The sequence below is a fragment of the Eumetopias jubatus genome, unplaced genomic scaffold, assembly GCF_037043125.1.
Source record: "Eumetopias jubatus isolate StellerSeaLion01/CBP00866 unplaced genomic scaffold, mEumJub1_p1.0 scaffold_6, whole genome shotgun sequence".
Taxonomy (NCBI): domain Eukaryota; kingdom Metazoa; phylum Chordata; class Mammalia; order Carnivora; family Otariidae; genus Eumetopias; species Eumetopias jubatus.
The window spans coordinates 98,387,744-98,399,900 of NW_028274812.1; the positions used below are offsets into that span (position 1 = coordinate 98,387,744).

General features: G+C 44.3%; 1 protein-coding gene across 3 annotated transcripts in view; it reads left to right on the plus strand.

Moving 5' to 3' along the window:
- CILK1 (ciliogenesis associated kinase 1) overlaps positions 1-12,157 on the plus strand; it is a 36,166-nt gene continuing 24,009 nt past the window's right edge. For all 3 annotated transcript variants that reach the window (XR_015768345.1, XM_088023936.1, XM_028097693.2), the window contains exons 1-4: positions 1-101; positions 3,599-3,653; positions 8,233-8,354; positions 9,363-9,442. Coding sequence is in view for 2 of the 3 variants with exons in the window: in XM_088023936.1 (XP_087880062.1) it covers positions 1-101; positions 3,599-3,653; positions 8,233-8,354; positions 9,363-9,442 (358 nt within the window). In the remaining variant the exon portion in view is untranslated. The remainder of the gene's footprint in view (positions 102-3,598; positions 3,654-8,232; positions 8,355-9,362; positions 9,443-12,157) is intronic.

Here is a 12,157-nt window from a genome sequence, read left to right on the forward strand (position 1 = left end):
ATGAATAGATACACTACGATCAAGCAACTCGGGGATGGAACCTATGGTTCCGTCCTACTGGGACGAAGCATTGAGTCTGGGGAACTGATTGCCATTAAAAAGTAAGTTTTATTCTTCACTCACATCAGTTCATCCTCAACTACACATTGTCAACATCGTTTTAACTCTACCCTCTGCATGTCTCATCATTGAAATATTTCTGAAGGGGGGTGGGTGGGAGGCATGGAGGAAAGACTTAGACATTGATTTTTGTGGGCTAGGTGACTGTTGGCTCTGGAACGTTCATGGCAGAGGTCTTAACCACATTCCTACTTTAGATTTGTTTATTGCACTAGTACGTTTTCAAGGTGTCTTATCCTATTGTGACATAGTAACAAGCAGGTTTAGAAACATTTAATTGGAAAGGAAACTGAAACTCTGAGAAGTTAAGTGACTTAATTTGGATCATTTACACATGTGGTGGTCTGGGGACCACTGTCTTCATCTCCCCACTCCACTTGCCCTTTGCAGTCTGAGTCCACTGTATTAGTTATCTGTTACCGCATAACCATTTACCCCAAGAATTCGTGGTTTAAAACTACACACACTTATTATCTCTGTGAGTCAGGAGTCTGGGCGTGGTTTAAGTGAGTTCTTTACTTTAGGGTCTCTCATGAGGCTGCAGTCAAGGTGTTGGCCAGTGCTGGGGTCTTCGCTCAAGGCTGGACTGGGAAAGGATCCACTTCCGGGCTCACTCACGTGATTGCGGGCAGCATTCCATACCTCCCTCGTGGTTGCACTGAGGGCCTCAGGTTCCTCCTGGCTGTTGGCTAGAAGCTGTTCTCAGTCCTTTGCCATGTGGGCCTCTCCAAAGAGCAGCTCACAACATGGCACCTTGCTTCAAGATGTGGGGACCATGAAGGCCATGAGAGAGGCTTCTACCAAGGTGGAAGTCACATCTTTTTGCTTTTGTAAACTAATCCCAGAAGAGACCTCCTCTCACATTGCTGTATTCCATTGGTTAGAAGCAAGTCATTGAAGGAGAGGTGTTATCCCAGGCTCTGAACATCAGGAGGTGGGAGTTTTCAGGGACCAATTTAGGGCCTCCCTTCTATACCCATCTATATCCAGTCACTTTCTCAACATCTCCATTTGGTTGCCCTGTAGACACTTCAGACTCACTATATCCCAAACTGAGCTTTTATCCAACATTTTCCCTCTCTTGCCCCAAACCTGTTTTTCCTTCAGTGTTCCCTATCTTATGAATGACACTACCATCCCTTCAAAACCTGCACATCCTCCTGACCTCCCTCTGTATGCCCAGCATTGGCCACCTGGACCCGTAGATTCCAACTACTATATATTTGTCTGATCCACCTACTTCTCTGTATTCTCCCTGCTAACCTCCCATTCAACCCATTATCATTTACCACCTCTACCATGAGAATAATCTCCTCTGTGGGGTTCCTGGCTTCCATTCTACCCCTCTCCATTCCAGTATGAAGGGATTACTTTAAACACATGAATCTAATTGTCTAAAGTCATTTGCACCAAACACTGTGTCCCTGCTGCCCTCTCATCACCTTGTCCCACCTGACTTCAGTGTGCTGTGGTGTATAGTTCTATGCCCACTACCAGCACCCCGCCCCCCAAAAAGCACACGGGAGACGCTCAACCAGGGCACTCTCCACACAGGCCAATAGAAGGCCTCCAGCAGGACTGAGCCCCAGTTGCACACCTGGGTATCAGCTCAGTAACATACACTTTAATGGGTTTCCCATGTCTCTCTTCCCATTTTCCCTGCTCCTTGCCCTGGCTTCCTGGAATCACCTCCCAAATAAACTACCTGCATCTGAGTCCTTGCCTCAGGCTCTGCTTTCAGAGGAACCCAAACTATAGCATTTTGCAATATCGTCCTATCAATTTTAGGATCAAGCCTCCAATTTTTAATGTGACCTACAACTTGCTGCATCACTTGGCCACTCCCTTGTTTTCTTCAGTCTGATCTCCTGTCACTACCCCCCTACCGACGTCATTCCCGCTACTCTGGACTTTCAGCTTCTTGAACTCACCAAATCCCTTTCTGCCCCTAGTCTTCACATTGATATTCCCTGCCTCCTACCTCCAGGGGCTAAATTCAACTGATCTTTCAGGTCCTAATTGAACTATCACCTCATTCCAGAAGTGCTTCCTGATACCCCAGACTAAATTAGGTCACTTTGGGGTCTGCTCTCACCGTGTCCTGTGCCTTTCCTTTCCAGCACTCAGCACAGAAAGTGATGATGAATTGCCTGCCTTCCTGCTGCGATGTCAGGTCCACGAAGGATGCCCCTCTCACTGTTGTATCCCTAGTGCCTGACAAAGCCCCTGCCACACACAGGAGGGGCTAAAGAATATTTGGGGCATGAACTCCACCAGCAGACAGTGTGACGTTGACGACAGAGTGTGAGAGTGAGGTGGAGAGATGGAAGTTGGCCTCTTATTAGCTAGCAGGGAGACCTTGGGGGAAATCACGTGACTTCTCTGTGTCTTCATTTCCTCCCTTGTCCCATCTATTACCCGGGGGCCACTGGAAGAGTCTAATGAGACCATGTGATTGCAGTGCGATGCAAGATAGAACCTTGAAACTTGGGTCTCTGCTTAGCCCATAGGGTTGTCTTTCTCTCCCCTCAGGCTGTAGGCCAGGGTTGGCAAACTTCGTCTGTACAGAGCCACACAGTAAATATTTCAGGCTTTGCAGGCCACATGGTCCTGCCCCAACACAGTTCTGCGATTGTGTAAAAGCAGCTATAGGCCAGGTATAAATGAATGAGTGTGGTTGTATTCCAATAAAACTTTTTACAGAAACTGAAATTTGAGTTTCATAAAATTATTACACGTCATGAGATCTCACGCTTCTTTTGATGTGTTTTCCCCAACTATGTAAAAATACAAACATCATTCTTAGTTATGGGCTGCACAGAAAGAGATGGTGGGGTAGAGTTGGCCCGTGGGCCATAGTTTGCCAACCTCTGCACCAGAGGGTCTAGAACTGTGTTGTCCAACAGGGTGGCAAGTAACCATAGGGCATTTAAATGTGAATTTTCTTAAAAATTGAGTTCCTATGTTATGCTAGCCATATTCCAAGTATTCACTGCCCAGATTTGTACAGTCTCATGGCTACCATTCTGGACAGCACAGAGCATTCCCATTAATACAGAAAATTCTGTTGGAGGGCTCTAGTCTATATCAAATAAGCCTGAAGGATTAGCCTCCAGGACAAGGTTAGCCAATTAGTGATGGAGCAAGTCAGCTGGAGAGGTCTCCTTGCACTGCCTTGCTCCGTCTCTGCTGGGAAATTTTGTGATGTAGGATTGATCGCCCTGCCAGATTTTAAAATGAATGTTTTGGATAGTATAATATTTGGTAGAAATTGAAACCAGCTTTAAGCGCTACTCATTAGATTCAGAATGAAAACATATTTTTTGTTTGTTTTGGGTTTGGGGTTTTGGGGTTTTTTAGTGTTTTGGGTTTTTTGTTTTCCACCTCCCCCCTGCCTAGATTGAAAACATTTTTAAACAAGAAAGTTTAGCCTGTTACTGGGAATAAGCATGCTATTTGTTTCTTTGTTCTCTTTTAGAATGAAAAGAAAGTTTTATTCCTGGGAGGAATGCATGAACCTTCGGGAGGTTAAGGTATTTATTAATACACCAGGGAAAAATTTATGTATGGTTGATTAAAATAGCTTTATACTTGCTTAGATTTATGGTTGATAGAGTTAGTCATTCTGTTTGAATTGTTCCACTGATGCTAACAAAAGGGGGCAAATGACAACATTATACAGCTAATAGCTCAAAGTAGAAGATTGCTATTATATTAGTAAATATACTTTTTTAAACTTTGGTATAGTACTATTAACTAAACCACAGATTTATTCCGATCTCGCATGTTTCCCACTAATGTCCTTTCCCTTTCCAAGTGTGATGAAATATACATACATGAAATTTATCATATTACGAATTTGTAAGAGCACCATTCAGTGGTATTCAGTGGTATTGTTGTATGGTCAGCACCTCCATCCACCTCCAGAACTCTCTTCATCTTGCACACTTGAAACTCTGAACCCGTTAAACAGCAACCCCCGTGGACCCCTCTGCCCCCAGCCCTTGGCACACACCCTTGTAATTTCTGTCTATGAATTTGACTACTCCAGGTGCCTCAGATAACTGGAATCATGCAGTATTTCTTTTTTGTGCCTGGCTTATTTCACTTGGCATCGTGTCTTCAAGGTTCATGTCATAGCCTGTGTCAGAGTTTCCTTCTTTTTAAGGTGAAATCCTATTCGGTTTTAGGTAGATGCCACATTTTGTTGATCCATTCACCCATTGACGGACACTTGGGCTGCTCCCACCTTTTGGCTCTTGTGAACCTTCCCATTTCTTTAAGCTCTTCCTTTCCACTGGCTCCTTCTCTTCCGTCTCTAAATAAATATATGTACCCTCCATCCTCCCTGATCAGCTGAGCAGGGAGCCTGACATGGGGTTCGATCCCAGGACCCTGGGATCATGACCTGAGCCGAAGGCAGACACTTAACCGATTGAGTCACCCAGGCGCCCCTCCAGTTCGTTTTCTCAGGCATTTTCTTGCCTGCGGTGTTGGGTACTGTCCTCTCCCAGGGCTGTGTGACTCTGCTTTGGCCTCACTGTCCTACCTCTTTCTTGCCTTTCTTCAAGTGCTCTGTCGTTCACCCTTTAAATAGCGATGATTTCTCACATTCCATCCTTAGCCATTTTCTCCTTTGCTCTGAATCTCCTCCCGAGTAATTTCATTTACTTCCCTCACTTCAGTGGTCTCATCAAATCTTTTATCCTTTGTAAGCACTAGACCAGGGGTTGATGAATGGCCATGTTCTGTTTAAATGCAATTTTGTTGGAACACTCACCCACTTGATTACATATTTTCTATTGGCGGATTTCACACTTTGATGGCAAAGTTGAGTAGTTGGGGCAGGGACCATATGACCTAGAAAGCCTAAAATATTTATTCTCTGTCCCTTTAAGAAAAGTTTGCTGATGCCTGCTTCAGGCCCACATATCCAACTGCTTCATGGATATCAGCGCCTGAATTTTCTGGAATGTCTGCCTCCCCCAGTGCTCCTATTTTCTCCCTCTTCTGTTAAGGATCATTTACCCATTCACCCAGAAACTGCAGCTCACTGCAGTTGGTCTGTGTGACCTCACTTCCTCCACATCTTATCCACCCCATGTGCTGTCCCCAGAATGATCTCAGGGACATTCAGCCATTCACACACTACCTACCGTTTCCTGAGATGCTACTATAAGCCAGACAGCATCTGCATTGTCTTATTTCATCCTCACAACTACCTCATGAGGAAAGTGCTAGTACCTTGGGTTTGCTGCTGAGAACAGCTGCGGCCCAGAGACTCAGTCACTTGCTCAAGGTAAATGCAACTCTAAGCCACAAAGCTTGGTTTCAGACTCACGTTTGTCAGGCTTCAATGGCATATGCACCTGGCATCCAACCAGTGTATTCCCTTGCCCACTTCCCCTGTCAGAGTCTTCTGAATGAGCTTCCTTCAGAGCCAGACTGGGGCAGTTCTCATCCCTCAGGCATAGACCACACCATTCCACTCCCACAGCCATACCTAAGAAGGGCTTCTCTCCTGACACACCCTTTCCCTCCCACTGACTTGTCTAGATGCTATTCTTCCTTCAAGTCACATTGTGGATGATACACTCATTGACCATTGGGGTTTGCTGATTACTCCTTCTTGAAACATTTCTAAGGTTCCTTGTCTCTGTCATTCTCTTGACCCTAATAAAATCTCCCTCATTCTGTTCTGTGGATTTTGTATTCGTGCCCTCTCTTCTTAATTAGGCTATTTGCCTCTTATAGGCAAATAAAGGACTGTGTCTCATGCCCCTGGGTACCCTCGAGGAGCAGTACGTTGTAGTTTTGTTAAATTATTAAGAACCTTCATCCAAATGGGGATAAATAGTCTCCATTTGGACTGCTGACCTGGTTTTAATTTGCTATTTGTGCTTCTTGGCTCTAAGTGTCCTGCGTCTTCCTCTCCTTGTAAACCTTTCCTGAGCCTAAATAAGATGCCTTCTCTCTGTAAAATGAGTTATGAAATCTCCCACACAAAATTCATCCCTTTTATATTAAACTAATACAGACTTTACTTGTCCGTGAGGCTCACTCAGGAACAAGAACTATGAGCCCTTAGACTTGAACCAGTAATTCATGCTCAAAACAAATGTCAGGCCAAGCATGGAAGGTACCCTGTTCCTTGCCTAGGATGCTCCTCTTGAAAAGCTTAAAAAACCTACTTCATTTTCCTCTGACTGAATTTGCCGCGTTCATCCACTGCAGCTCATCCACTGGACATGTCAGCCATTGCTGTGATGCATTTTAAGTGAATAGAAAAGAAGGCTGCAGAGGTGAAAACTTACGAGTTAAGCAATGTTTGTGTTTGTTACTCATGGAGAACCTGGAAACCAACCTCACTAAAACAACTAATCAGCCTGGTTGGGTCATTCTAGAAGGATCCGGCCTTCGGTTGAGGATTTCCTGCTAGAGAGGCTCCTTGGCAGGAGTTTTTCTTTCAGGAAAGAGGCTCCAGAAGAGTTTTATTTTGTTCTCATTCACTGGCCATATCTCCTCCCTCTTCCCAGCCGCTTGAAGTAACTCGATCATATTACAGCATTCCCAAGCTCTGATTCCGTGGAGGCATTATTACTGGGTGTCCTAGATTTGGATATTCGTGTTCACCTTTTTGTCTTCCGCCACCGTGTTTATTTTGTAAAAGGAGTGTTCTTTTTAAGGAAATTCAAAGATAAGGAGGGCTTGACAATGTATTATTATCAGAGTCACTTCTCTGTGAGGAAAAGGCTTTTGGAATTAAAGGGCTCATGCCACTGGCCGGTGGCCCTTTGAGACTCCCTTGCAGGAGACTGTTAATCAAATTCTGACCATCTGGTGAGCAAAGCCACAGTTTCTCTGGCTGTCGTATATGAACAGGATCGCTGCTTATGAATACAAAAGTGTACTCGCTCACCATGAACAAAACTAATGATGCAAACAGAAAAAAGTTGACACGTGGCTCTGCTCATGAGGTTGTGGCAGGAACAGGAAAACTGCACGTGCGCAAGGATGAGGAATCAGGTCACGCCCCATTTTCTGAGCCACTCTCTTGTTTCTCATCACCCGCCTGACTTCTTTGCCTTTGCTGTTCTTGGAAGCAGAGCTCTTTCTCCCATCTCACCTTGGGTTGGGGGGTGGGCAGGAGGGCTTTGCAGTGAGATTTCTCCTCTTCATCCTTTCTCCTTTAAAACTCACATCAGGGGCGCCTGGGTGGCTCAGTCGTTGGGTGTCTGCCTTTGGCTCAGGTCATGATCCCGGGGTCCTGGGATCGAGCCCCGCATCGGGCTCCCTGCTCGGTGGGGAGCCTGCTTCTCCCTCTCCCACTCCCCTGCTTGTGTTCCCTCTCTCGCTGTGTCTCTCCCTGTAAAATAAATAAATAAAATCTTTAAAAAATAAATAAGTGAAACTCACATCAGTGGGGGGTCTGGGGCGGGATGGGGATTAAAGAGGGCACTTGTTGGGTAGAGCACTGGGTGTTGTATGTGAGTGATGAATCACTAAATACCTCTCCTGAAACCCAGTGCTACACCATATGTTAACTAACTTGAATTAAATAAACTATTAAAAAAAATAAATAAAACTCCCATCGTAAGGACTGGTGTGTGCCTCATGGACACACATGAGTCCGATGGAAGTTGAGAGCCTCAGGCTATCAGCCTCTGTCTATGTGAACAACTTCCTGTTCACAGGGTCTACAGACTGTTAGCTGGTCATCTCGGCCCAGAGCAGCTACCTTTTCCAATACTAGAATAATCAAAGCTTCAGCTCCCCATTGGTTCCCTCTGGCCGTTTTCATGGCATGAATCCCATCATCTGGAAGGAGTGCACCTAAAATAGCCCTGGCCCATTGGCTGGTGCAGCCAGCAGCCAGAAATACCCGTAATGGTCAAGTACTTACTTGCTAGTCAGCTAATCGAAATGGTTTTTCTACATTCAGGTGATTATTGACTTCAGTGAAATACCATGTATTGTCAATAAAATAGGGATTGTGGCACTTCTGTGGTTCTAGAATTAGATGTTTCTTCCGAAGTATATGTGCGGTTGCTTTTCTTTTCCAACAACAGATTTTTCTCTCATTTTTGTCTGTTTCTCCCCCTTGCCTTTCAGTCTTTAAAGAAGCTCAACCATGCCAATGTGGTAAAATTAAAAGAAGTTATCAGGGAAAATGATCATCTTTATTTTATCTTCGAGTACATGAAGGAAAATCTTTACCAGCTCATTAAAGAAAGGTACAGTTTCATCATCGTGATCTTAGAAGTAAATATCGCAAAGAGGATGTGTTTTCTTTTTTGCTTTTGTCTATCGCAGTTAACGCTGCTTAGGCTTCCCTGTAGATGAGGGTCCCAGGCCACATTCCTACTCTGGAGGCCTCGTGAGGCCTTCATAGAAGCCACATTCAGTGCAGCCGTTTTCCTGTTTCAATGGGTTATTCACCCAGAGAAGCTCAGAGATTGAACAGATACTCTGCAGCTCTCCATTCCCACAAGGACATATGGGCAGAGCAATTATAGGTCAAGGTGTAATGGTTTCGTTCTTTCTGAGACCTCCATGGAGAACTTGGAGGTTTCTTGCCCTTGCTTTCTTGTACAGTGCTCAGGGGCTTGTGTGCTGGGAAGAGGAAACTAATAACAAACTCACCTGCTGTGGCACTTTTGAACTTTGAAAGTGAAGCACGTGGAAGTTCTAGGGCATATTTTCTCAGTGGCAAGTGAGCGCTTCACTCCCAGCTTCTCTCTGAGTGAATTCAGTCTACAAATAGGGTCTTCGTTGTCGCTAACAACAGAGAAGCTGTATGGTTTGCCCTTCCAGGGGGGAATACAGCACTATCCCCTGCTATCCACTACATTTCATAAGGACTTCATCTGGAAGACCTCAGATTTTCCCCATTACAATTTTTTTAAGTTTTATATTATGGAGAGAGAAGATTTTTATAGGATAGATTGGAGGGTTTGGGGGGGCGGTTACTCTAAAATGTTTAATCTTTTCTTCTTTGTAACATAACTGAACATACCAGTTGCCATTATACCAATACACCAGTGTTTACAAGGTAGCTGTCTTGTACGGACAAATGGTTGTTTTTCTTTGGTCTTTATTATCAAAGGATCTGGTCACATTAGTGTGTGAGCAAATGTTTTCTTACATTCTTACTGTATAACCAAAAGAACAGGAACATAGAGTTATTTGTTTTCGTATGTAAATCTAGATTTATAACCTTTGTCCTCCTTTGTCCCATCCAGAAATAAGTTGTTTCCTGAATCTGCTATAAGGAATATAATGTACCAGATATTACAAGGACTTGCATTTATTCACAAACACGGTAGGTGATTTGGAGTCTTGTGCTTTTTAACAGCAGCGAAATGTTGTCATCAGGTAGAAGGTACAGGAAGCATCAGGGTCTTTGGTGACTGTCTCCCAGAAGAGGTTGACAGGTTGGGAGGCTGACAGTGGGGTTTGGGATATGTTCTCTTTTGTCACTTGATTTCTGAATTTTTCTCATTATTTATCATGTCCACGTGTTCTTATTCTTTAGGCTTTAACATTAAGCTCGTTTGTTATAGGTCTAAAAGTTATTCCTGCCCATTACCTGGTGTATTAATAAGATGCCTAAGATTAGAATTCAGAGACATTTCATGTATTATGTTTAATCTACTATTACTGCTTCACTGTGGCTTCTCATTTTCCTGATGTATTACATTTCAGTCCAAAAGCATCCAAAAAGGGCCTAACAAAATTTATCCAACACAGGAAAATAAAATCAATTAAAAATTAACAAAGAAAGAAAAAGACAAAAACAAAACAAGGTATGGATATAGCTAGAGGGGGAAGTTAATCTGCAAAAGGCATGTCCGCAAGTCCTACTTAAGTAAAAGAAATAGGCTACAGATTTTATTCTGAACTTGCTTCTCACAATGCAAAATGTGAAACATGACCAACTGCATCCAACATAGTTCCCCCACCCCAATAAAAACAGTCCAGTTGCCCAAGAGAAGCAGAACTATTCTTGGAACTAAGACCAAAGAGATTTCTCTTATGGATCCTTCTAGAGGGGACAGTATGTAACATGACTTCACGGTAAGCAGTAACAGGTTGCATAGCGCAGTTTCATGTCATATCCCTCATTCTAGGCCAGTTATATCACTTGATCAGAGAAAACAGTCCTACTGGGGCCCAGCATGATTCACCGTAGGGATGGTCTCAGTAGTCCAAGGAGAGATTTAGAATATCTAGAGGAATGGATGGCCACATACCCTTCGGGAAATCCTCCAATACTGTTGTCCTTAGCTGAGCTTTTGAAAGGTGTTGAGTAGCAATGACCCTGAGGCTATATTTTCCAGCGAACACCTGGGACCTCACGAAGTCTCTGCTGCTAACTAGACGCAGACCCACCTTCTTGTGAACCTAGAGCCATGGGATGGACATGTCCACCAGCGGAGCCAGGAGTCCCGTAGGGGGTCATTTGAAGTCACTTTAACTTTAAAGACAGATGGACCAAGCAGTTGATCTTGCATAGGCAGAAAGCCATTCACCCCCAGCCTGAAGGTGTTGTTGCCGTTGCAAATATTGCACCAACAGATAAGTTTCATTACCCAGTAAGGAACCTGGGCGGAAGCGCTTTGATAATACGGTCAGCGCAGAGTTGACACAAATTGGCAGTGTGTAGAAAAGACACCGTGCCTCAGCCAGTGGCACGAGTGTGTAGAAAAGACACCGTGCCTCAGCCAGTGGCATGGTTCATCCTGGGATCTTTCCCAGTCTGCTCTTTAACCTCTGGGTAGCCCCTCGGTTAGAGGCTAAGTGAAGCACAGATAGACAGAGGCTATCTGTGCAAATCCATGTCAGCATCAGGCACATGCTGAATAATAAGTGGGTAATATGCAAGACTGAGTCCATTTGTGAACCAACTCCAGTAAAAAGTTTTCAGTAAAATGCCAGCCCAATTCTGTTGGCATCGATAGAGCCTTCAGTCACCAGGATTCACAAGGGATGGAATTTGCAAAACATGAAAAACTGGTATGGTGTCTTAGGGACAGAAAGGGGGAGAAGGGTAACTTACTAGATTTAAGAGCCTAGCAAAAGGAAGTGATGAGAAATCAAAGAGATCCTCAAAAGAGAAAGATCGACCAGAATGTTTTCACACAGGGACAGTCACATAATGTCTCAGTTACTCAGGCTGTTTGCTCAGGTCTGGAAACTGAGTAGTGGACCTGAAAGAAAGTGAATATTCATTGGCTTTCTCTTCTTTTCCTTTGGTTGCATTTCATGAGACTCAGGTATCTGTTGCCAGAATGGACTTGTAGTCTTTTTGCCTGGGTCTCTACCTAATCCCATCAAATGAACACACACACTCACATATGCGCCTCATGCATGTGCATATGCATCTACACATACACAAGCCCACATACCTGCATGCACACTGCTCCCCCCAACACCTGCACACACCCACACCCACGAATGCACATGTATGTGCACACACACAGTGCATATTTGTATCCAGTAATGTAGCATCCAGATACTGTTGTGATACCACAGCTCTTGGAAACTCTGCACTGTCAGTTTCCCTCACACACCTTGGACACTCAGATGCAAGAGAAGGCGGTGCAAGGGAAGGCTCAGGTCATGGAGTAAGTCAGACCACCTCTGTTTTTACAACCCCAGTGCCGTTGCTATTAACCAAAGATTCTTTGGACGCTTTTCCCCGGCTGTTTAAGGTGCCCAGTTCTAGTTTAAGCTTCATAACATTTCATCTGTCACCCGACTTATTTCCTTGCCACTTTCTCAGTGAGCAAGGACAGATGGTATCTGTCCCTTCCAAAGAAGAAGAAACTGACGTTCAGAGAGGTTGAAAGACCTGCCAAAGCCCCCACTGCAGCAAAGTAGGGTGGAGATTAGCTCAGGGGTCTGTGCCTATTTGCCGTGCTTTACTAGAAAAACCTGTGTTTTCTCAAAGAGAACCAGAGAATGAGAGGTGAACCAAATAGTGGTAATAATTGTAGGTGGGAGGGATATTAATTTTACAGGCCCCATCTCATTT